The sequence below is a fragment of the Epinephelus fuscoguttatus genome, linkage group LG17 (genome assembly GCF_011397635.1).
Source record: "Epinephelus fuscoguttatus linkage group LG17, E.fuscoguttatus.final_Chr_v1".
Classification (NCBI taxonomy): Eukaryota; Metazoa; Chordata; class Actinopteri; order Perciformes; family Serranidae; genus Epinephelus; species Epinephelus fuscoguttatus.
In genome coordinates this window covers 39,468,476-39,492,543 of record NC_064768.1, presented here as the reverse complement: position 1 = coordinate 39,492,543, position 24,068 = coordinate 39,468,476, and the positions used below count along the sequence as shown (strand labels likewise).

General features: G+C 42.3%; 1 protein-coding gene across 4 annotated transcripts in view; it reads left to right on the top strand.

Annotated features, from left to right (window-relative positions):
- The window catches only part of adcy2b (adenylate cyclase 2b (brain)), an 82,956-nt gene that overhangs the window by 35,384 nt on the left and 23,504 nt on the right, over positions 1–24,068 (top strand). For all 4 annotated transcript variants that reach the window (XM_049602010.1, XM_049602013.1, XM_049602009.1 and 1 more), the window contains 5 exons: positions 3,147–3,295; positions 6,546–6,657; positions 11,495–11,622; positions 14,180–14,338; positions 15,438–15,570. In XM_049602010.1, the coding sequence (XP_049457967.1) occupies positions 3,147–3,295; positions 6,546–6,657; positions 11,495–11,622; positions 14,180–14,338; positions 15,438–15,570 (681 nt within the window). The remainder of the gene's footprint in view (positions 1–3,146; positions 3,296–6,545; positions 6,658–11,494; positions 11,623–14,179; positions 14,339–15,437; positions 15,571–24,068) is intronic.

Sequence of the window (24,068 nt, the reverse complement as noted above, 5' to 3'; positions counted from 1 at the left end):
TTAATAGCTGAATACAGATCACTTCAATTCATTAATCAAACACATGAGTAATAAAGCTACATCTCTTCAGGCCATTATGCCCGCTCTGTGTGCTCACAGTAGAGTGTTCATATTGCTCCAGTGCTGAATAAGTAAATAAGTGCGGGTGGTGTGGAGTTCTATTTTTAGTGCCTCTCCCCCCCCGAACCCCTCTCTCTACTTAATTTGCTGCTGTGTTTTAGGAAATGAGCCCGTGGTGTGTGAACAATGTAATGACCCTCTCTGCTGTGAGCCGCATTTATGAGTCACACCCCCTCAGGCAGCTATTCGTTCTCTCTAATATGCACACACACACACACACACACACACACACACACACACCCACGCACATGCTCAACCAACCCTCCATCCAATGTGGATGGTGCTAAATTAAAGCAAAAGCCCACAACATACATGGTTACACAACAGCGATGAGTGATGGGTCTTGCATCTCTGGTTCTCCAGTTTCTGTATTCCCAAGATGACTGGCTGTATTATACAATGACATGTCATGTTTGAGATGTTTCAGTGCGGCTATGGGTGAAACTCACAGCAGGGGATAAATCAACTTTATAAAACAAGCACCAAACAGTGTGGTGGGTCCAGTACACTAATTAAAATATGACAACAACACACAACACAGGGCTCAACCTCATAAACTGTATGTGATAAATACATTTCCTCTATGTTTCACCTGTAGGATCAGAGGCGACCTACAGAGCGTGCTCCATTGCTTCCCTCTGCCTCGCCTGTGTTCTGTTTGAAGATGAAGAAAGTCTCAGTGCCTCAGTCGCTCTTCTGAACTCGACTTTAGCTTCCTGTGTGCAGTGCTGAAAAATTAGCCCCACTGAGTCATAATTAAGGGAACGTATAAATCTATTAAGGAGGTTAAATATTAGCTGTGGACGACAGCTGCTATATTTATATGCAGTATTACAGAACAGAAATAAAACGGGATAGAGAAGAACTGAATATAATAAAACAGTTCTGTTCTGTTCTGTTGTTTTCTGATCTGTCATGTTCAATTATGTTCTTTCCTGTTTTCTATTCTATTCTATTCTATTCTATTCTATTCTATTCTATTCTATTCGGCTCTATTTTATTTTCTGATCTATTCTGTCCTACTCTGTTCTTCTCTATTCTTGTTTTTTAAGGTAAGGTAAGACAAGATAAGACAAGACAAGATAACATAAGACAAGACAAAATAAGACAAGACAAGACAAGATAAGACAAGACAGGACACAATAAGACAAGACAAGATAACATAAGACAAGACAAGACAAAATAAGACAAGATAAGATAACATAAGACAAGACAAGACAAAATAAGACAAGACAGGACACAATAAGACAAGACAAGATAACATGAGACAAGACAAAATAAAATAAGACAGGATAACATAAGACAGGACAAAATAAAACAAGACAAGGCAAAATAAGACAAGACAAGATAACATAAGACAAGACAAGACAGGACACAATAAGGCAAGACAAGATAACATAAGACAAGACAAGACAGGACACAATAAGGCAAGACAAGATAACATAAGACAAGACAAGACAAACATAACACAAGACAAGACAAAATAAAATAAGACAAGACAAGATAACATAAGACAAGACAAAATAAGACATGACAAGACAAAGTAAGACAAGACAAGACAAAGTAAGACAAGACAAGACAAAATACGATAAGACAAGACTAAATAAGACAGGACAAGACAAAATAAGATAAGACAGGACACAATAAGGCAAGACAAGATAACATAAGACAAGACAAGACAAGACAAACATAAGACAAGACAAGACAAAATAAGACAAGACAAGACAAACATAACACAAGACAAGACAAAATAAAATAAGACAAGACAAGATAACATAAGACAAGACAAAATAAGACAAGACAAAATAAGACACGACAAGACAAAGTAAGACAAGACAAGACAAAATAAGACAAGACAAAATACGATAAGACAAGACTAAATAAGACAGGACAAGACAAAATAAGATAAGACAGGACACAATAAGGCAAGACAAAATAACATAAGACAAGACAAGACAAACATAAGACAAGACAAAATAAAATAAGACAAGACAAGATAACATGAGACAAGACAAAATAAAATAAGACAAGACAAGATAACATAAGACAAGACAAAATAAAATAAGACAAGACAAGATAACATAAGACAAGACAAAATAAGACAAGACAAAGTAAGACAAGACAAGACAAAGTAAGACAAGACAAAATATGATAAGACAAGACAAAATAGTCTTAAAATTGTCTTGTCTTAAGTTGTCTTAAGATAACTTAAGACAAGACAAGACAAAATAAGACAGGACAAGACAAGACAGCAGCAGATAGACAGTGGAGACAGGGGGCATCAGTAGAATTAAATATACACCACTATATAAGTTTGTAAAATAAACAAACTGTACAAAAACAAAAAGCAGAATTATAAGCAAACAGTTTAAAAACACAAAACAATATGATGAACAAGCAACATAAAGAAGCAGAACATAATGAAGAGACAGACTGAATGGTTGATGTCACATTAATGACTGATGGGATACAGATAATACACAGTGTTACAATACTGATATTGAGATTGATTGTAAGCGGTAAAAAAATTAAAGCAAGATATAATAAATAGAGAATTTAAATTATTGCACAAATCATTTGAAGCAGTGGTGGAAAGAAGGAGATTGAACAAACTGTTATCCATCACGGATCATCCTGACCACCCTCTTCACCTCATACTGGACAGACAGCGGAGCTCTTCCTCCAACAGACTGACACATCTTCGCTGTCACAAGGACCGATACAGGAAATCATTCCTCCCCCAACATTATATAACACCTCACCTCTGTCTGACAGGAAGCACTCATAGCTCTCTACAGTCGCTCCTATATAGCTTAATAGTTAACGTTACAACGATTTGCTAACACTTGTGAACCTTTGGCCTCATTATGGCTGTGTGAAACTGTGTAATCCTCGGCACAGAGTCCAGCAGTAGTTTGAATGTGCAGTCGCCCGTGTTATTGATAAATAATACTTAATAAATAATTATCTCTCGCTTCTTTGTTCTGTCTTTGACTCTCTCTACCTCTCCCTGTCTCCGTCCTCAGGAGCGCTTACTGCTGTCCCTGCTGCCGTCTCATATAGCCCGGGTGATGAAAGCTGAGATCATCCAGAGGCTGCAGGGACCCAACTTCGGTCGAACTGAGAGCACCAACAACTTCCACAACCTCTATGTGCAGCGACACACCAATGTCAGGTGAGATTCCTTCTCCTTTATCTGTGCCTCCACATAATAAAGTTATTATGTTCTCCTCTCATCTTGCTTGATTGCTCCTATACCGTCCTGTCCTCCCCCTCTCTTCTGCTCACCCCTCGTCTTCCTTTGTCCTCCCCTCTCTACCTGCTTTCATGTTTGGATTGCTCCTACACTCTGTGCTCCTCATCATCTACCTTTATTTCCTCCTCTCCTCTCCTCCTCTTTCCTTTCTCGTCATCTTCTCCACATTCCATCTTGTTATTCCTTTTCATTGGCACAGCCAAATTCAATTCAGACTTAATCCACCTCCATTGTAGTCTAAGGTCACTCTGTTCTTGATGACATCCTCAACGTTTATTATGGAGGTTCCTGGAATCAAATCCAGGCTCAGCGTAAGAGCCTGCACGTCCTCTAAAAACCTGTCACACTTAAGCTTCACAGGAGAAACAATATCACCATGTCCATTTTAAGTGGGCCTCAGATATGTGTGTGTATGTGTGCTCATATTGATCTGACTATTATCCTTCCAATAATAACAAGTCTCACATGGGCTAGCTCTCAGTGGATGGGGCAATCTCTCCAGAACAAAGAGCTGACAGCCAAGGACATGTGGCAGTGTGACTGTGTCAGGATCCTCCTACACTCGACATCAGCCACTGCCTCCACTCACATGTCTGCAGCTGTATCTCTGGTTGTTGACTGAATTGTGTGTTTTTATAAGGGATGCACCGAGATGGATTTTGTCAACGATAACTGATAATTTCACATTTTTTATTTTAAAAATAAGTGTATAACCTGTCATTAATGTTCATCTGAGGGAAGGAAAGGCTGAGATGTAGTGAGGAAATATGGCAGACAGTTCTGACTCATCATACCTGCCAACATCAGGTCTATCCTTACTGGCCCTGCCCCCATATAACCCTACACTACAGATGAACATCATAAACACAAGATGTGAAAGTAAAATGACTTTAATCAGTGTTAAATGTAACGTTAACAGTGAGACAGAGGATGATGATGAAGCCTAGTGTTGCTGTGTAATTCTCTGATGTATCAGTAAAGTGTATCAACTACACTGCAGAGTGGATGAACATCATCCACAGCTCCGCCTTACATCTGCTGCATGAAGTGTTTATATCGTCACACCCGGGCGCCATCTCACTGTCCCACGATAGACTAGCCTACAGCTACCAAGTAGAATAGCGATGATACTGATTCACCTCACACGTTAACACTTAACTCAGACAAACAAGCGGCTGTGTCTCACACTCACACAGCTTGAGTGGTAACAATACAAATATTATCAGCGCTATTTATCGGCTGTAATTTTGATTATTGGAATAATGCATAATTATAAAAACTAGTCCATAGCCATTGGTAGCTTTGCCACCTTCTACCTATGCCAATTCTCAATGTCTATGTGCAGTTTCACATAGATTGACCACGTCAGTGAGTAGAAAAACGTGGGACAGACAGAATGACTGACTGACAGAATGACACACTGACAGTTTCCGTGATTATGTACAGCATACCATACCATGACTTAGTCATACCAAACATTAGAAACAACACCAACATTGGTCCACAGGGGGAGCCACAGCAATCGGTCGCATTTTAGCCATTTTGAAGCATTTTTCTGTTGTTATAGCGCCACCCAGTTGCCAATTAGAGTTAAATTTCTCCAGTCACCTTGAGGCGTCCTGTTCTACATATCTACCAAGTTTAGTAAAAAGCCATATGGCGGTTAGGTCTAGATAAGAAATGAGCTCTCTAGCGCCCCCATTTTGTTTGATGGGGTCAATAATGGAGGGGTCCCCTCAGATTATGTGTGGTCATATGCCTACAAAGTTGCGTGGTGATGGGTGAAACCCTTGAGATGTTCTACACCTTTATGTGATGAGCCACGCCCTCCGCAATATTCATTGCCTTATAGAAGCTCAGTTTTAGGAAGTTTTCCAACTTTTGCCAAGAGGGAACTTTAGATATTGCTCCCTAGATCATGTTCACCCAGTGTCATGCAGATCGCTCAAACTTCCTAGGAAGAGATCCATTTGAAGTGTTTTTCAAAACATTCAAAATGGCAGAAAATCTATATAAGCGGAAGTTATGGGTTCTTGAGGCAAATGTGTTCCTCATGAGGAGAGGCATCTCTGTGCAAAGTTTCATGTCTCTACCACATACGGGGCATGAGATATGCCCATTCAAAGTTTGACATTTCAGTTTGACTGTTGCTATAGCGCCCCCCTTTGGCCAATTGATGTAATATTGCTTCATTGGCATCCTCCCATGACCCTCTACCACTGTGCCAAATTTCATATGGACTGACCAAGTCAGTGAGGAGAAAAACGTGGAACACACACACACACAGACAGAGTTTTCTTCATGATATAGTAAGATGTCTCATTATCGGACGATAATTTCTCGTCTAAATATATTCTTTTGGGAAATACTCAGATATTTCATTCAGTCACATTTCAGATGAACTGAGGCCTGTACTACGAAGCAGGATTTGGAGTTAGTGAGGTAACTTAAGGGTTACCTCTGGGTTTTCAGCACTATGAAGCTTGTTCTCTTTTACCAGGATAAATCACCGTGGTTAGTTAGGTATTCCAGCGCTGATACTATGAGAAAATTATGGCACTTTTTCACCATTAAAGCGTGTAAACATCTAGTAGAAACCTCAAATACAAATATGAACCTGAAAATGAGCAGAATCAGTCCTATTTAATGTTACTGTTAAAAAATTCTAATGTAAATGTGAAATATTAAAAGGTAAAAAAATGCACAGTATCAACGTGATGGACAACGCAGTCTAGGTTCATGATCCAGATAAGTTAGCTGCACAATAATGTGTGTTGCATTAATTCTTCTTATTACATTGTAGACCTGAGCAGAAACAAAAATTGATTCCAGACCTGTTAGATTTCGAGTCTGTTGAGTGTACTACAGAAAAAAATGCTTCTTCTGTAGTCAGATGTTTGATCTGTTGCCATCACGGTGAAAGTGCTCGTGAACTCAGTGGGTTTGTGGAGAACAACACTGCTGACAAGTTAGTTCAAAGCAAGGTGCAACAAATACTGAAGTGCTCCTTATCCATGTTGCTCTAATAATAAAATGCTCCAAAAGGATGAAAAACTTTGTGCCTCTCCTCAGACAGTACAAGAGAAAACTAGGTGTGCGGTGAGTTAAGTTATGTGCTTGCTGTGTCAGTCATTAATGCATTTTTAATTGTGTTATTTGTTTCCTGCAGCATTCTGTACGCTGACATCGTGGGCTTCACCAGGCTGGCCAGTGACTGCTCCCCAGGTGAACTGGTGCATATGCTGAATGAACTTTTTGGCAAGTTTGACCAGATTGCAAAGGTGAGCCTGTCTTCATTCAAATATCACAAGTCATACACAAGGACGGCCATTTTCTCTCCGGAAATAATATTTGATTTAACAACAGTCCTGTAACAAGTCCTCTGTGTTAGAGAGGTGTTGATTCAGCTGGATTGTAATTTATGAGGCTGTGTTTTGTTGTAGTATTGGATTACAGTGTTTATCATTCTCTTTGGCTCAAGAGTTGAATGAGATTTTTAAAACAGCAAGTTAAAATATCCGAACAATTATTCTTTCAAGCAAATTGCACAAAAGAGTTACGCACAGTTGTCTACAGTGTGCACACTAAGGATCCCCAGAGGGTCCAGTTCGGGGGATGTCAGAATTGCATCTCTGCTTTTTGCAGACGATGTGGTTCTGTTGGCTTCATCACACCGTGACCTCCAGCTTGCACTGGGGCGGTTTGCAGCCAAGTGTGAAGCGAGTAGGTTGAGAGTAGTGCTGCACGATTTGGTAAAAATGTGCAATTGCGATTATGGTGGACAATATCGCGATTGTGATTACAGTATAATTACAATAAAATGTAATAAATAAATGGTTTCATGAGTCGTTTTGCTTGATTCAGTGTTTCCCCTACATTATATTAGGGGGGCACTGACCTGACATAGTTATTGTTATGGACAGACAGTGTGTCAATAACCATCAACAGACTGAGCACAGTCAAACACACTGCTCACACAGCAGCGCAGCACGGAACTGTACACACAGCGGAGCGAGCCCGTATTGCGTTCAGGCGTTGTCACGTAAGTGACAAATTCCAGCACGTCATAGCACAACACAGCAGCATGTCAAGTGGGCCGAAACTGAGCAAAATTGCTCAATTTTTCATTTGTTATGGAGTCCATGATTTCCCTGTGACACTTACAAATGTTTGCTCAACTGTGCTTGGATGTTGTTTTATGAGGCTCTGGCAGCTTTCAGTTGTCTCTTTGTCTTTAACGTTACACGGCTCGGCTTTCTCTCACATGCACTCTTCCTACTTTTCCCTGTGCTGTGTTGTCTCAACTGTTGATATAGATTGGTCATGTTGCCGCGGGACGTGGCGACTTTAACTTTTAAACTTTTACACAGCACGTCTTTCTGGTCAACGTTGCCGTACCTGAATCCAAAGTATCGCCATGTAACAGACGTTTTCTTCGCCACCAACTCAGCCTGTTCATGGTCGTGCTCATGCTCTTCTTCAGCGTCTGTGTTGGTCACTGCTGCATGCCGGCTGCACACAGCAGGATAGCTTGTGGGCGTGATGTCAACAAGCTCCACACACCACGGGAGAGGCAGTCACGTTCACAGGCAGACAAGTTAACATTTATTTAGCCTACATTAAATTGCAAATCGCAGCCTTTTATGCGGTTATGTAATCGCACAGCCTGACATCGCGATTGCGATTAGATTAATCGTGCAGCACTAGTTGAGAGTCAGTGCCTCCACATCTGAGGCCATTGTTGTGGAATTCAGTGGATTGCCTCCTCCAGGTTGAGAGAGAGTTACTGCCCCAAGTGAAGGTGTTCAAGTATCTCAGGGTCTTGTTCACGAGTGTGGGTGTAATGGAGCGTGAGATAGATAGGTAGTTTGGTGTGGTGTCAGCAGTGATGTGGGGATGGTGCCGTACTGTTGAGCTTGGAGCTTCATGCTTCTTTGCGCCAAAAGGGGCCAGTTGAGGTGGTTCGGGCATCTGATCAGGATCCTCCTGGGCGCCTCCCATGAGAGATTTTCCTGGCACGTCCAATTGGAAGGAGGCCCTTGTGTTGACCCAGAACATGTTGGATTATGTATCTCATCTGGCCTGGGATTGCCTTGAGGTCCCCCAGGAGGAGCTGGAAAATGTTGCTGGGAAGAGGGACGTCTGGGGTGCTTTGCTCAGCCTGCTGTCTCCACAACCCGTCCCAGCAGTGAAGGAAAGACACTTTTAAAGTATGCAGATGACATGCCTCTAGCGCCCCACCTGACTAGCACCAATGCTCTGTCCGAACACCATCAACCTGGTGTTCTCTTTAAGACAAAGCTTCCACGAGTTCAGTATTTCCACGACCAGGGAGGTGTGCTGTGGAGCAGAGAGACAGCACACTCACAACAGCCACCGCTTTTCCGAGCCCTCAGCATCAAAGGCTGGCTGGTATAACAAGTTGAATCATTTAAATAGCAAGGGATAAAGATCACAGAGACACCTCCCTGTCCTTTTCCCAGCACACAGACTCTGTGTAGAAGAAAGCCCAGCAGTGTCTCCACCTGCTGAGGAAGCGCAGGACCTTTAATGTCAGCGAGGACATTTTAACCCTGGTTTACAGGTCACTAATTGAATCTGCACTCACCTTCCAACATTTCATCTGCCCTCCCACCACCAAACACACACACACACACACACACACGCACACACACACGCACAAACTCTCCTGCATAACTAATCAGGCTAGCAGAATAAGTGGTTCACCCCAAAGACCTCTATCTGAACTGCATATCCAGCCAGTGATCAGGAAAGCCGCTCTAATCAAGCCCCCAACCCTCCACCAGTCCTTCCTGTTACTGCCATCAGGTAGACGCTACAAAATCCCACTGGCCCAGAAAAACATCTGCAAACTAGAATCACCGCCTCACGGTTGTATGCTTCTGTGAACCTGTCAAGTTGCATTTACAGTTTACATCAATGTCTGTGAAAACATGGAGACTTCATGCAATTCTTCCCTCAGCTGCACAGAAGATCTTCACCATGAACCCCTTCTGTTCCTGAGATATGACGATGAAGAAAAGTGAAAAGTGCAGAACATTGTGATGTCACAGTGAAGCTGACCTATTTAACTTTTGGATAGGTCAGAGTGATCTTTACCTCCATCGCACACTTTCAATTAGGAACCAGCAGTAAGCCTTCAGACATGGTACCTAGACCCTCGGTGTGTTCAGACAGTCCTCTTAAATGTGGGCGGGGTTGTTGTCACTCACTGCTCCGTCCAGCACTCGCTGTATTTCCTCATCAGCGGTGACACAGATGGAAGTCTGCACCTGGTTTATCGTCCACAGAACGAGGCTGCACGCCCACATTTTCACAACAAAATAGAACAGGCTGCAGTGAGAGTCTCTCTCCATGGGATATTTCAAAATAGCAGCTTTGTGCATTTAGTCCTTCTCAGGCAAGCTCAGGGGTTTAGTGTTGCTGTAGCCCACAGGAACGACACTAGAATATACACAGTTCACATAAATCGGTTGAAATTTATATATTTTTTAAACGCTTGAAGATCCACTCGTTACTAAATGTGTCTGTCATCCAAGAGAGACAATATATACTTATGGAATGATCAAAGACGTCATCTTAGAATTCACGTCATCAACTCATGCATTGAGTAACATTACAAGTTAACGTTCCACCTTAAAAGTTGCCGGCAGTCGGCCCAGTGAATGAAGTTATTTTTTCTCAGACTCCAGCTGCTGTGAGAGGCAGCAAAACATCCTTTCATTTTATAGTTACAGTTTACTAATAAAACTCTCCACAGTATGAACAGTGGTTACATGAGCCTCAAAACCAGACACAACTCAGCCCTGAGCAGAGTGAGCGTCCTCTACTGACCAATCAGACTGCAGTGTTCACAGCTCCACCTTTTAGTACCAGATCTGTGTGCTAGGTACCCCAACAGAGGGGGGACCAAACATGGGGACGCTAAGAAACGCTGCTGTTGGTACTATCCACAACTTTACACTGTGGGAACAGAAAAAAAGCATACTGAACTGATTGTTCGATCGACGTTTGTGCCAAATTTTAGGACATTTTATGAGGCGTTCTTGAGATATTGCGTCCACAAGAACAGGAGGGATGTTTGGACAGATACCTGCTTCCAGCTGCAGCTATTGGTGGCACAGAGGCATAAAAAATCTTTTATCTCCTCTGCGATCATCACCCAGAACAAACACAAAAAATGGTAGCTTTAAGTTTTAGTTTTCAAATCTGATTTAAATGTGCTTCGCTTGTTTGATGTTGAGTCTTGTCAAAGTAAGATTTCAGCTGCTCTGTGTCAGACAATAAAGTTTATGTTATTTTAAATCATGAAAGACACGCATCATAAATCCCTTCATTTTCTCAAACCTCCATGAATCAACCCAAAAACTCTCAGCTGTTACCATCTGAGATTACAGTGTGGCATAATCAAGAATTTATTTGGTTTAATGGAGAAATAAAGAATGTTCAGGACACAAATAGAGTTCTCAGCTAATGTTACCTGAAGTCTCTGAACAGTTGGCCTGATTTAAATCGAGTGTGCAAAGTGTTTGATTATGAAACAACCAGGAAGCGAGAGCAGGGGCTTGTGCTGTCAATCAGATGAAGCGCAGCCTTGAAATGAATGTTTTCTCTGTCCTGCGGCCAGTGTCGTACCTTCCCAGAGCGCTGTGTATGTTCACAGCTGCAGGTTGCAGCAGTGTGGGCTGGTCGGAGTGTATCTGGCGGTCTCATGGGTACTCTGTTATTCGGGTGCAAACAGTTGAGTCAGGCTCTCTCAGCTTTGTGTCCAGCAGCTCTGTCCTCCTGCCTGACGAAGCTGCCGTTATATAAACCCAGTCCAACGATGAGCTGTTACACATCCCACATGTGGAATGAGAGCTAATGTGTTATGTGTGTGGGTGTTAGATTTTGGGCTTGATGGATGTGACTGAGTCTGTGCATGAGGGCTGTGTGGAGGTGAGAAAGAGCACAAGACACAGCGTTTCATAATGAAATAGTTAACAGGACTAAAGATAGACATCATTGTAGGCAGATTATGGAGTTTTATGATAAATAAACTTCTTCCAGTCTCACTTAATCCACATTTCCTCCTTCTCCCTTTTTCTCCCTTTGTAGGAGAACGAGTGTATGCGAATCAAGATCCTTGGAGATTGTTACTACTGTGTATCCGGTCTGCCTGAGTCGCTGCCTCACCACGCCAGGAACTGCGTGAAGATGGGCCTGGATATGTGTGAGGCCATCAAGTAAAATACCAGATCTCTCTCTCTTTGTGTCTTTCTCTTTCTCTCTCTCACACACAGAGTCGCACACACAAACGGAAACACAAACACAAACAAACAGGCGTGTGCCCGTCAAACAGATTGAGCAGAAGGAATGCCAGACTTGATTTCAGCTCTGTTTGAACTCCAGAGTAAACACAATGTGAATTCAATATGATAAGCTCCCCGACTGAACAAATAGAAATTTCAAACAAATGAATATTCTCTTTGGGCTCCCCCACCTCCCGCTCTCTGTCTCTGTGTCTCTCACTCATCTCACACACATTAGTTTCACAGACCAATATGTTTGCTTTGTGGCACTGACCTTTAATCAGAATCAGATTAAAGATGCCATTCAGTGTCGTCCACCTCTGACACCATGAAGCACAGTCTGTACTCCAGTGCTGTTGTGGAGGATTTTCTACCCTGACAATTACATTCCAGAGGAGACACACATATTTGTCAGTAACATATGTTTGTCACAAAATACAGAGCTGGTTACTGGCAGCATTGGTAATGACAGTGTATAAATGGCTGACTCAGATGATCAGATGTCCAACATTTTGGTGAAGATGCCAAGTGTCTTAAATCTATGTTTATGTATAGATTAGAGAAAAGAGGTATAATGTATTTATTGTAATAGGATCACTTTGAAAACTACACGATACATCTCAAGGGGGGGGTGGTATGCTGATATCATAAATTGGACTCACTTTTAGGACTGGGTATCCGCACGACTGAAATAACCCAGTACCATGTGATGTCAGAACTCACCCAGTCAAACGATAGCTTTAACCTATTTCTCCCCAATGGATCAGCAACATTTCTGTTGTTGCTGTTTTTGGAGTGACTCTCCTCTGCAAACGGCCAGTTCAGCGTCTGCTTGGTTAGCACGAGCTAAGGGGCCGTACACATGCTGCGTCTTTAACCGCCAGGAAAAAGCATAGTCGGGTGCTGGGTGCTGATTTTGTGCCTTTTTTGAGCCAGCTTTCAAGAGCGCGGCGGTAGGTTGCGTCTAAGGTTGCTAAGCAACCTTAACAAGCATCATATAGCCTATTTACCTGAAACCCTGAGTGCAGAGCTGATCTTCTTCCAGGAGCTGTTTATAAGTGTGTAAGCCTATCGTCCGTGGGACAGATGTAAAGCTCTGGGTAGCGCTGCACTAACATGATCAACTTTTCCGTGTTTATCAGATTGAATATTTACTGAATAACAGAAAGATATCTGCCGGTCGTAATTGTTTGTTCTTCTTCTCATTACATGCGGTGCACGCCGCTGCATTTCAAAAGCTGAACTCGGTTTATCCCAGAGATTTGGAAAAAATGAATTTAAAAGCACAAAAAGTGTGCACATGTGTACGGCCCCTAACACAGCAGCAGCAGCAGCAGCTAACATCCGACACTGACGCGATCCTTGACTGTTCAGACTCCCCGCTGGATCAGCAAAATTTCTGTTGTTAGCATTTTCGGAGTTCAACAAAAAACGTGGCATGTGTAACATGCATGTCTAATACAGCAGCAGCTAACATCCGACACTGAGCAGTTCAACAGTTTAAACAAACCCGCACTGACACTGAAACACCTTGACTGTGTCGTTAAACCATTAGGTAGCCATGTGATGCTAACAGTTAGCCGTGTCACTGTGTGTGTGTATGCTGCCAGGCGGAGTCTCACAACTGTCCCCGATGTGGAGCTCGTACTCCAACAGCAGTTACAACAACCCGCTCAGTCTGTGGTGTGGTGACGTCAAGCTTGGTGTATTTGACGGGGCTATTTGGCGTGCTAAGATGGCACCAAAACTTTTAAAAGTGTTGCTATACTACACTACATTATAGGTCTCAAATGAAGTACTCTCTTGCTATGAGTATCACTTTAAGGACTGGTACTGGTGCTGATAGTGTAATTTTTTAAACCAGTGGTTCCCAGTTGATGGGTTGCAGTCAAAAAGTGGGTCATGGGTCCATTCTGAATGGATGAAAAGTGAGTTGCAAATGTGTCAAGTTCATAAAAAACACTTTATTTTTAGGTACAGTGAATTTCTGGCAGAGAGCTTTTATTTTGAAGTGCCACTTCCTGCTGTAGAGTGAGTGACTAACAGACAGCTACTTGACAGACAGCAAACTAGCTCTTTTTTTTTTTTTTTTTTACATTTTTTTTCATAACTTAATTCAAAGTTTGTAGTGTACAAACAGTGTACAATCAGTCATTCCAGTGACAGCAAACTAGCTCAAAGACATGGCCAAGTGCAAGTATGATACTGTATATATTAAACTGTGTGGACCTTGAACTAATGACTAAGGAGAAATCTGGACCCTGAGACTGCATCAGTTTGGAACCACTGCTTTAAGCAATAACCAGCCCCACTTGTTTTTGAGCTTCACAGTTTCATTCCAGTCCAGCTGTTTCCTCCTGTTTCCAGTCTTTATGCTAAGCTAGGCTAACCACGTCCTCATCTCACTCTCAGAAAGAAAGCAAATAAGCACATTTTTCAAAACGAGTGAACTCCTCCTTTAAAGATGAATTCTGCTCTGTCTTCTCCACAGGAAGGTCCGAGACGCCACCGGAGTCGATATCAACATGCGCGTCGGTGTTCATTCTGGGAACGTCCTGTGTGGTGTGATTGGCCTTCGCAAGTGGCAGTACGACGTGTGGTCACATGATGTGACGCTAGCCAATCATATGGAGGCAGGGGGTGTGCCAGGGTAAGATGTAACCCATACTTCAAAGACTGTTTGATTTGATGTCACTGCGTCTGCTGTGCTGCTTTGCAGATCCTCGTCATTACTGTGTGCTTGGCAAACTTTGCCAGTTTGAGTTTGTGAAGCAGACAGGGAGCTCTGCTTTGGGATTTCCTGCTCTCTCAGTGATTAATGTTGAGTTGCACTTAGCAAGTCAGTGAATTCCCATCTGCTCCCGCTGCAGTTCCATGTGGCCTAAAGAAGAAGGAGTGAGCTGGTCCCAGTGGGCAGCAGTGCCACAGTATTATTATCTTGAGTTTGTAGAGTTATGGAAGCTTTTTTAAGGCTTTTTCACCCTTTAAAGATTAAGGTACTCGCTTTATGCCCTCAGATTAATCAGCATGAAATATCCTAGACCGGTCGGGCCAACCCAGAAAAATGCTCATATAAGTGTTGAAAAATCAATGTTGGCTGAAGCGCACTAAACCACCTCTTTAAATCCAAATATAAAGATACACCTGAGGGAACAACATATTGATGTGTTGCAGCAGCACCAAGAACGAGCACAATCAACACTCAGCTGAAAATATTTATATATATAACTCTATTAATTTGTTCTTTGACTCATTGCTACCTTACATCATCAGGATGTGCACGTGTTTTCAGACTGACGTGGAACATGTGCTCTGTCCGTCTGTTCTAATTCTGTCCATCATTTACCAACATTTTAGTCAATTATAGCCACCTCATTTCACCAATCAGCTCTACATGTGTTAGGTGGGCATTTGGTGTTCTGTCCTAGCACTGTAACAAGCATGGGAAAATTGGCTGGTGGTTATGTGTATGCTACACTGAAAATAAGCCCTCCAGTGCCACCACATTGTCTCGCTGGGCTGCTAATGGTTTGTCTCCTTTTTTTGCCTGCTGAAAAAAAAACAAAACACATATTCCCATTTCATGCCCTCTCTGTGAGGGCAGCAAACAAAGCTGAAAAAGGGAGAATTGCTGGTTATTGTTGTTATAAATGTGGAAAGTAAACAATATGTTTGAGAGAGCTGTTAATGGCACAAAGACACAAGCTGTTAACCTGTAATCAAGTGTCATCGTCCTGTCTCGTCTGCAGAAGAGTCCACATCTCTTCAGTGACACTGGAGCATCTGAAGGGCTCATATAAGGTGGAGCCTGGAGACGGACAGGGACGAGACTCCTACCTGAAAGAACACGGAGTGGTCACCTACCTGGTCATCAACCCCAAGGTCAGATATCATCACCTGCACAGTTATACAGATTCACATACATTCAGAAAGCACCGTAGGTCCACTGTTTTGATCCAGACTGAAATAACTCAGCAGCTCTCAGATGGATTGCCATGAATTCGATACAGGCATTCATGTTCCCCACTTAATGAGGCTGCTGACCCCCCTGAATTTTCATTTAGTGCCTCCATGTGTTTGTTGTTTTGAGTGAAATGTTTCTACATCTATCAGATAGACTGCAATGAAATGTGGTTCACATATTTATGTCCCACTAATGGAACCTATTAACTAAAATCTTGTATACACAATTTTCATAGTTGTTTACAGCCTTTATACCTAGTTGCTACCTTCTTATAAAACCCTAGTGTCACCTGCACACTGTACCTATGAACGTCCCAAACAGCTAAATAAGAAGTAAAATAAGTCAAGTACATACAGGCAGAGGTAGAGTCTCTGCCAAGCCTCCAGGAAGTGCACCAGGCTCTGAAGCCAATTTGACATAGTGGCCAAACTATGAAATTACAACTTCTGGGTCGGTCATATGATGCTGATGGGCAAAATAATCAGGCTTTAATCCATTCAGTCCAATGATATTTTAGTAGTCTAGAGGAGCTACAGATGAAACCATGTATCCCTATTCAAGTTAGAAATTAATGTGGTTTAGATGAAAGAATTGATTATTTGCACAAAACAAGATTTGGAGACAGAGCCAGTCTTACTCAATGGACGACATGTTGAAAGTGTGGAAGACTTTAAATACCTTGGTACAGCTCTGGAAACTCATGTGAGCTTCTCTGTAAGTACTGTCAGTCTGTACAGTCTGAGCTAAGGAGTGATTTAGGAAAGTTCTCAGAGCAACTCTGAGCAAGGAAGAGACAGAAACTTTTACCTTAAGCAGGGACTGGACTTCCCTTTGGAACCAACAGTAACCCTTCAGACATGGTACCCATTCAGACAGTCCTCTTAAAGTGGGCGGGGTTGTTGTCACTAGGGCTGTCAATAAATATTCTAAATTTGAATTTAAATTCGAATTTGAAAAAAAAAAATGGACCTTCGAATGTGAAAATTGCGAGCGAGAGGTCCGCCGTCGTAATGTAATAACAATTATCTATAATGTAATGTTATAGATAATTGTTTTATGTGTTTAATGTGTAGGTATGTAAATGTTTTCAAAGACGTTTATGTTGAAATAAAAATACCTACAAGTAGTTACGTTTCCTTGTATTAATACAAATACAAGTATGTTTCCTTGTATTAGTTTGCCCTCTTGTGGACATAATGCGAAAAAAAAAAAATTCGAATGGTTCAAACCTCTGAGCTATTTTTTTGAAGGAATATTCGAATGTCAGTTTTTGAGCAATTTTGACAGCCCTAGTTGTCACTCACTGCTCCGTCCAGCACTCGCTGTATTTCCTCATCAGCGGTGACACAGATGGAAGTCTGCACCTGGTTTATCGTCCACAGAACGAGGCTGCACGCCCACATTTTCACAACAAAATAGAACAGGCTGCAGTGAGAGTCTCTCTCCATGGGATATTTCAAAATAGCAGCTTTGTGCATTTAGTCCTTCTCAGGCAAGCTCAGGGGTTTAGTGTTGCTGTAGCCCACAGGAAGTGAGGATTAGAATATATGACCTTCACATAATCCGCTCCAAATGAATCTATATTTTTAAAGTCATTACTAAAAGTGTGTGTCATATAAAAACTAAAGTGATGGTCAAAGTTGTCACAGTGAAATTTAAGGTGTGCTGATGGATTCACGTCATCAACTCATGCATTGAGTAACATTACAAGTTAACGTTCCACCTTAAAAGTTGCCGGCAGTCGGCCCAGTGAATGAAGTTATTTTTTTCTCTTTCATTTTATAGTTGTAGTTTACTGATGTATGAACAGAGGTTACATAAAACCAGAGTGAGCGTCCTCTACTGACCAATCAGACTGCAGTGTTCACAGCTCCACCTTTTAGTACCAGATCTGTGTGCTAGGTATCCCAACAGAGGGGGGACCAAACATGGGGACGCTAAGGAACTTTTCACTGTGGGAACAGAAAAAAGCATACTGAACTGAACTGAACCGTACAGCTCGGTGGAAACGGGGCTTTAGTGAGGAGCTGTGGTCGAGCCCGTTGCGAGGTGTGACACATTCTTTTAACAGATGTGTCTGGTTGTCCTCTTGTGAGCCTGCAAGATGTGGACACTCAGTGGAAATGAAATGAGCTGTGTCACAATATGAGACTGTGAGAGCTCTGTAATTGTCAGTGTGATCACTCTGCTGATGGAAGGTCGAGACAGACTCAAGTCATCACTGCTGCTCTGAGGCATTTTCTTTATCAGTTGCCAGATATCTCAGCGTTGTGATCACTTTATTTCTGATGTTGTAGTGTTATTACATTGTGGGAGATATGAGTGCATCTCGACCACAGAACAGAAACCACAAGCATTATCCCTGCATGATCTAATCTGTAGCATTTCATTTACTCAACTTCCTCGTCGTCTTCCTGTCATTTTCTCTCTGTTGAAGAAACTCTTAAGCCTCTTAAGTCCTCCTCCCAACTCCTAACAGTTTTTCACCTTAGGAGCTCTCTTAATGACTAAAATGCTTTGTGAATTACTTTCATCTTTACCAGGGCCTAATCTTAACTGTAAGGGGAAATAGAATTTTGTCACAAGGAGCAACTTTTTGTGCAAGGAAGCTTTGTGAAGACGAGCCCCGAAGGTCCTGTACCCACCTGTTTGTAAATTAAACATGGGCCTCCAAAGATTTAAAGTTTATTAATTGCTGTCAGGCGTGAGTGTTTCAAATAAATTGATATGTTGCTGGCTTTTATGTGAAATAAACTGTTTAAAAACCCAGTGGATTACCTACAAAATCTGGGGTCCATGTCATTGGTTCGACAGCCCATTAGTCCGACTGTCCGCAGTGCTGAACGGCTCGCGGCGGGCGTATGGTGCGCCGCGACCGGCTTGAGGCGGAGCAGGCTCACGGCTTATGAGTTTGTCAGTTTCTTTTTCATTTTAACCCACACCATGATCTTTTCCTGACCCTAACCAAGTGGTTTGTGTGCCTAAACCTAACCAGACCTTAACCACAGGGCATCATGATGATTTCAGAACGGACTTCGGAACAATGAGTTTAATATGGTCGGAACAATGGGCAGTTCCCCAAAATCTGTGGTGGCAAAGCTGAAAACAAGAGTAGTCTTCTTAATTCAAGAAAGGTTGATGTTTTGGAGATACATGATTTTCACAGGGCAGCAAAGATATTGTATTCCCCATTATCCTGTATATGTCATCATTTCTGACCCAGTTTGAATGTTGACATCCAGTTGTTAGCAGCAGAAACTACTTAGAGTATAGACTCTTTCAGGGCCAACGTCTCAATGACGTCATGTTATCAGCTGGAGGTGCAGCTGCCTCTCCCCCACAGGGCTGTAGGCTACACAGGAGTGTTAAAATGTGTTTGTCTTGTTGTGTTATTGGGAGCCAGAATAGAAGGAGTCATGGCTCAAAACCAGCCGCCACTGCCCGTCAACAAAAACAAAGACAACTATGGTTAAATGTGATAAGACCAAAGGACTGGACGGAGGCCATCATCAAAAATGCTCACATGTGCAGCGCACACTTCATATCAGGTTAGGGAAAAAGTATTTCCTGTTGTAGGGATGAATAAGGTTATGTGTATTAAGGGTTATCATGTCCACCTCATCAGAAACTGGGGAGGGATTAAGAGGAAGATTGGATTTCTCTGCAACGCTAACTTTTTAGCACATTAGCTAACGTTAGCTTCCATAGCAAAACAAACAAGTGTGGTCCTCCTTTGTAAGATTGGCTTCCTGTGACATCATCCATCCACTGAGTGAGAGCATACGGGTCGGCCAGTCTGGTCCCGTTGGTCAGTGTTTACTTATTCAAGTAACACTGGCGGTCCCGGAGAGTGAGTGACCTGACATGGTGCGTTGGTAAATTCAGTCTGACGCTCTACACTAAAATGAGAGCCCTGTTGGTGGAAGAAACGCAGCGTTATATTTCTACATGAATGAACCAACGGTTAAGTTAATCACACATTCACTCCGCTCGGCGCTCTGCTGCTCCGTCTCCACAGACAGAGTGTCCAGAGTGCGCTGCTCTGGATAACCCAATGGTACATTTCAATAGCGCTCCAAATTTACACATGGTGCTGTTTGTGCCGAGATGCGCTTCGGCACAAGGAATGAATATTTCCGAATGCACCCTATCCAGAGAAACTCATATCATCTTCGTTCCCTCCCTTTGCCTCCAGCTAAGCCTCCCTTCACAAAAAACATCACACTGCCTTCCAGAATATGTGGGTTATGCACAGATTACTGGCTCATGATTAAGTGGGACATTCGAGTTTGGGTGCATTAGTTAGGAAAACGTTCGTACAGTTTATGAGAGCAGCCTGGTGTTTTGAGTCATGGCGTCTTTAATGTCATTTATAGTAGATATAATGAGCTAGCATTCAAAAATATGAGGTTTTCAGCACGAGGACAACTCTGCTTTACAGACATTTTGATGTGCAGGCAAAATAATCCCACACCACCCTCTCATCCTGCCAAGAGCACAATAAAGGAATATAATATAAGTGTGTGATTAAATGAACAACATCCCTGCAGGTGTTCAGCCAGTCGCTCCACTGACACAACATTATGTTTAAAGTCCTTTTTCACTGTTTGAGTCGTTGTGAGTGGACGGAGACGCAGCGCAGCTCCTCCTGTCAAACCAGGACATCAGGGGCCGCTTAAGGACGTTTCAGAGAGCTGCCTCTTCTGTGAACTTTCTGCTGAGAATTTCTTTATATAGAATATGATGTTGGCATCCAGTCTGTGCTCAATGTTTTGGCTTGGCAGGCGAAAAACTGTGCTTAACAGTCCTTTCTAATCCCTCCATAACTTGGCGAAGATGCACCCACCCCCTAAAATATCTGCAGTAAGGCCTTCAGGCATCCTGCGTTTGCTCTCTGCTTGCTCCATAGACCTCGGGTTTCTGAGCGGCATCTCATTTCTGAAGAATTACGGCCTTCATGGTTTCTAGTGCTTCTTTAGAGAATGCCACCATTGACACAAAAAAGCCACGGTGTCTTTGCAGAATCGATCCCTCCAAATCTGCTCCATTGGCTCCTTTTTCGTTTTCTCTCTTCCATCTTCTGATTCCTCTCCAAAGAGCTTGACCACGGATTGGTAACTTTCCCATAAAGTCATCACATCACATCACAACATACTACGCAAGATACACAACTCAGTAACAGCATGTTCCAGTTTCTGTGTGAGTGATGTGTTATATTATCACGCAGAAGTATCGGCTGTTTGTAAAACTGAAACAGAAAAGTTCTCCTCTCCTTTATAGAAGTTGTTCATGTACACAATCAGCAATTTTTTGTTTCAAATTGTTTTGATTTCATCTATTACAATGTCAGAAAAAGTCATTTGTCGTCCATCAATCAAACCTATCTCGACACACTTTATCAGCAGACAACATGAATCCAAGTTGTAACTCCGCAGAAGAAGAGATTATAGGTTATCATACAATCTGCATGTTCTCAGCTGCTTTTTAAATCACGCCCTCTTTTCTCTGTAGTGCATTTCTTTAGAGATTAGCATCTGTTTGCATGTGTTTCTTTCTTTGTTATTGTTTCCCATTTATGAATGCAGACAAACAACTCAGTAGAGACCTAATTTACTCCATGCAGCCCTACAATAGAAGTAAACTGGCAGTTTTCAGCATAACATGAGCCCCTCTAAATGATCTGACGGCCCTCGTATGGTTTATTTGATGATTTTTGATATGTAAACAGCTGCTGTATTTGCTTTGTTTAAGGGTTTTACTCAATTAACCTATTGTTCGAAAATTACACTCCCTGCAACTCAGATGATGCAAACCATTTCAAAATACAACCAGCAAAGCAGGTTCAATAAACACTTCTGTCAGACAATAAACACACAAAATAACAGTTATAACTCTTCTATTATGTTGATTTATAATCCACAGATTGATATTATTCCAACAAAAACACTGCTAATGCAGTCTTTATACACTCCTAAAGGTCTAGACGATCAAAATTTCGAAATATTTAGTCCAAACACATTATTACATCCAGAGATATCTAGGAAATGCCATTGCATTGTTTAAAAACTTCATATTTCTCTTCTTATTGTACGCACTAACCCCTGATTGCATGTAAATATGCCAACTCCTCTATCAAATGGCGGTTAAACTCTGACCTTTTCATTGACACCTCACTTCAGCCAATAGGAGCTGCCATACTCTCGCTAAGGCTACATTAGCCAGTGAGAGCCCGTGTTTAAAGAAAGGGTCTGCCTCACTCCCTCAGGTTAGATTCAAACGACTTAATTAACCCCACCAGGGGCAATTTGTTTGAACAGCCAGTGTGCCTTGCACACATACAACAGCATACAGTGACATGTAGACACATAAATAGATGATGATAAATAGCAAAATAAAAATATGCCAAGGAGTGATAAAAGTGAAAAGTTTAAAAAAAAATAGTCTCTATATACAGACTCTACATTCAGTGAATGTAGAGTCTGTAGGCAAACCCCGGAGATCTTGCCTCCGGAAGAAGAGCGGAAGAGCCCTGGTTTCCGGTTGTAGGCTGTTTGTAGTCCGCGTGATATTGACCAATCACGTTTGAGCTGGCTGCAGTTGTTGCCAGGTTAAACGGTCTGTGCGGTGAACTAACGAGGCGGAACATAATTGGCATCACTGCAAACTCTGAATCCATCACCATGGTTCAGCATATTTACTTATATATAAACGGAAGTCGGAAACTGAAATTCGCCTCCTCCACCCAAATCAAACCAGAATGCCAAAAAGTCGGGGGTCTGCCCCCAGAGGCTGTATTCGCCGTCTGCCGGAAGTCAGACGCCGAATACAGCCAATGGGTTCCGAGAATGAAAAAAAAAACAAACAAACTTTAATTTCAGCAGCTGTGTCTCAATTCAGGGGCTGCAGCCTTTGAAGGACGCTGCCTTCGCAGTCGTCGATGGCCACGTCCTTTTGAAGACCTCATCAGCCAAACCGTACGGTCTCCAAAATGGGACGGTCTGGTCTGCAGACAATTTCCTGGTTGCATCACCAGTTGTTCTCGCCCCTACCTGTTGGCGTTTCTGTAACCTAACTACCAGCTGTGCTTTATGAAAGACTGAGTAAGCAAGTAAGTTAGTTAGCCCTAAATCATAGAGCCAGAGATTGTTATCGTATAGATATTTATATTTTATTTACTACTTGAGGAGATGGTTCACTGCCGTTTGATATATTTCAGGCTGATGTACCGTTTTCAGGTAACTAGCTAATAGCAATGTTAACAACAGTTAGTTACCTTAATATAAAATTGTCACCGGCACACAATGCATCTTGGGATAGGCTGGGCCACAAAGGATTCATCCGTTGCATCCTCCAAATTCTGGGAAAGAAGGCCGCATCTCTCTGCCGCATTTGAAGGAGCCTTCGAAATGGGACAGCCTCGGTCGCGCCGTTGTGACGCCATCAGAGTGTTACCTTTCAAATGAGACCATGAATGGACCAGTAACAGCTTCCTGTTTACTTTGGGTTAGGATTGGGTTAGGGTTAGGGTTTGCCTTGGATAGGCGTTGCGGGGGAAATTTACATGAATGATAGTATACAATAAAACATAATGACTTTATAGGAGATCACTTCAAATGGGAGATACAAGGAGATACTTTTCTCTGTCCTTTATTCACTGTTATAGCGAGATTTTTTAACATCTGATCAGATATTGGAAAAAGGCTGTGGGTGCTCTGTGACATTTACAAGAAGCCCTGAATGGATCAAGGCCAAATATGGAGTATAGATCACAGGAGGTGTCATCTCCACTGTCACTGTCATTGATCATCACTGTCAGATCTGTTCAGTTCACCCGCGGGGAACGAGCGCCGCCATTACGGACAGTGTCTCTTTCAATTCTTCCAGGCTCATGTGCCATGTTTGGTCAGTCACAACACCTGTCTTTGTCACCAAGTGGAATAAATAAAGGGACGTCATCTGACTAATCCTGCTGCATTTTACCCACTTTACTTTGGAAAATAGAAAACCCTTTTACCTTCAGTGCTGCATGGCTTCATGCAGGGTAATGTTTCTGTCAGCAGTAAAGTGGTGTGGTGTTTGTCAGAGAGGCACTCAGCATACATGGCAAAATAAAAGAGAGCTGCATCGCTCTCGAAAATTGTTTTAAGTAGCTGAAAACACTGACGGGCAGGGCGCAGGTGTCAAGAGCCGTCAATTGACCAGTGTTCCCACTTTTTACTTTACTGCTGTTGCAACATTTATTTATTTCTACACTTTGAGATCGGCTCTGTCAGAAATGAAGGGTTTGTGCACAGAGTCTGAAATTAACTTTTTTCACTGCCAATGTGGCATGCAGGTGTATTTTTGGTCTGCTGCTTGGAAATTTTATCTACAATCTATGTGCTACATGAAGGAATAACACTTATTTAAACTGTCC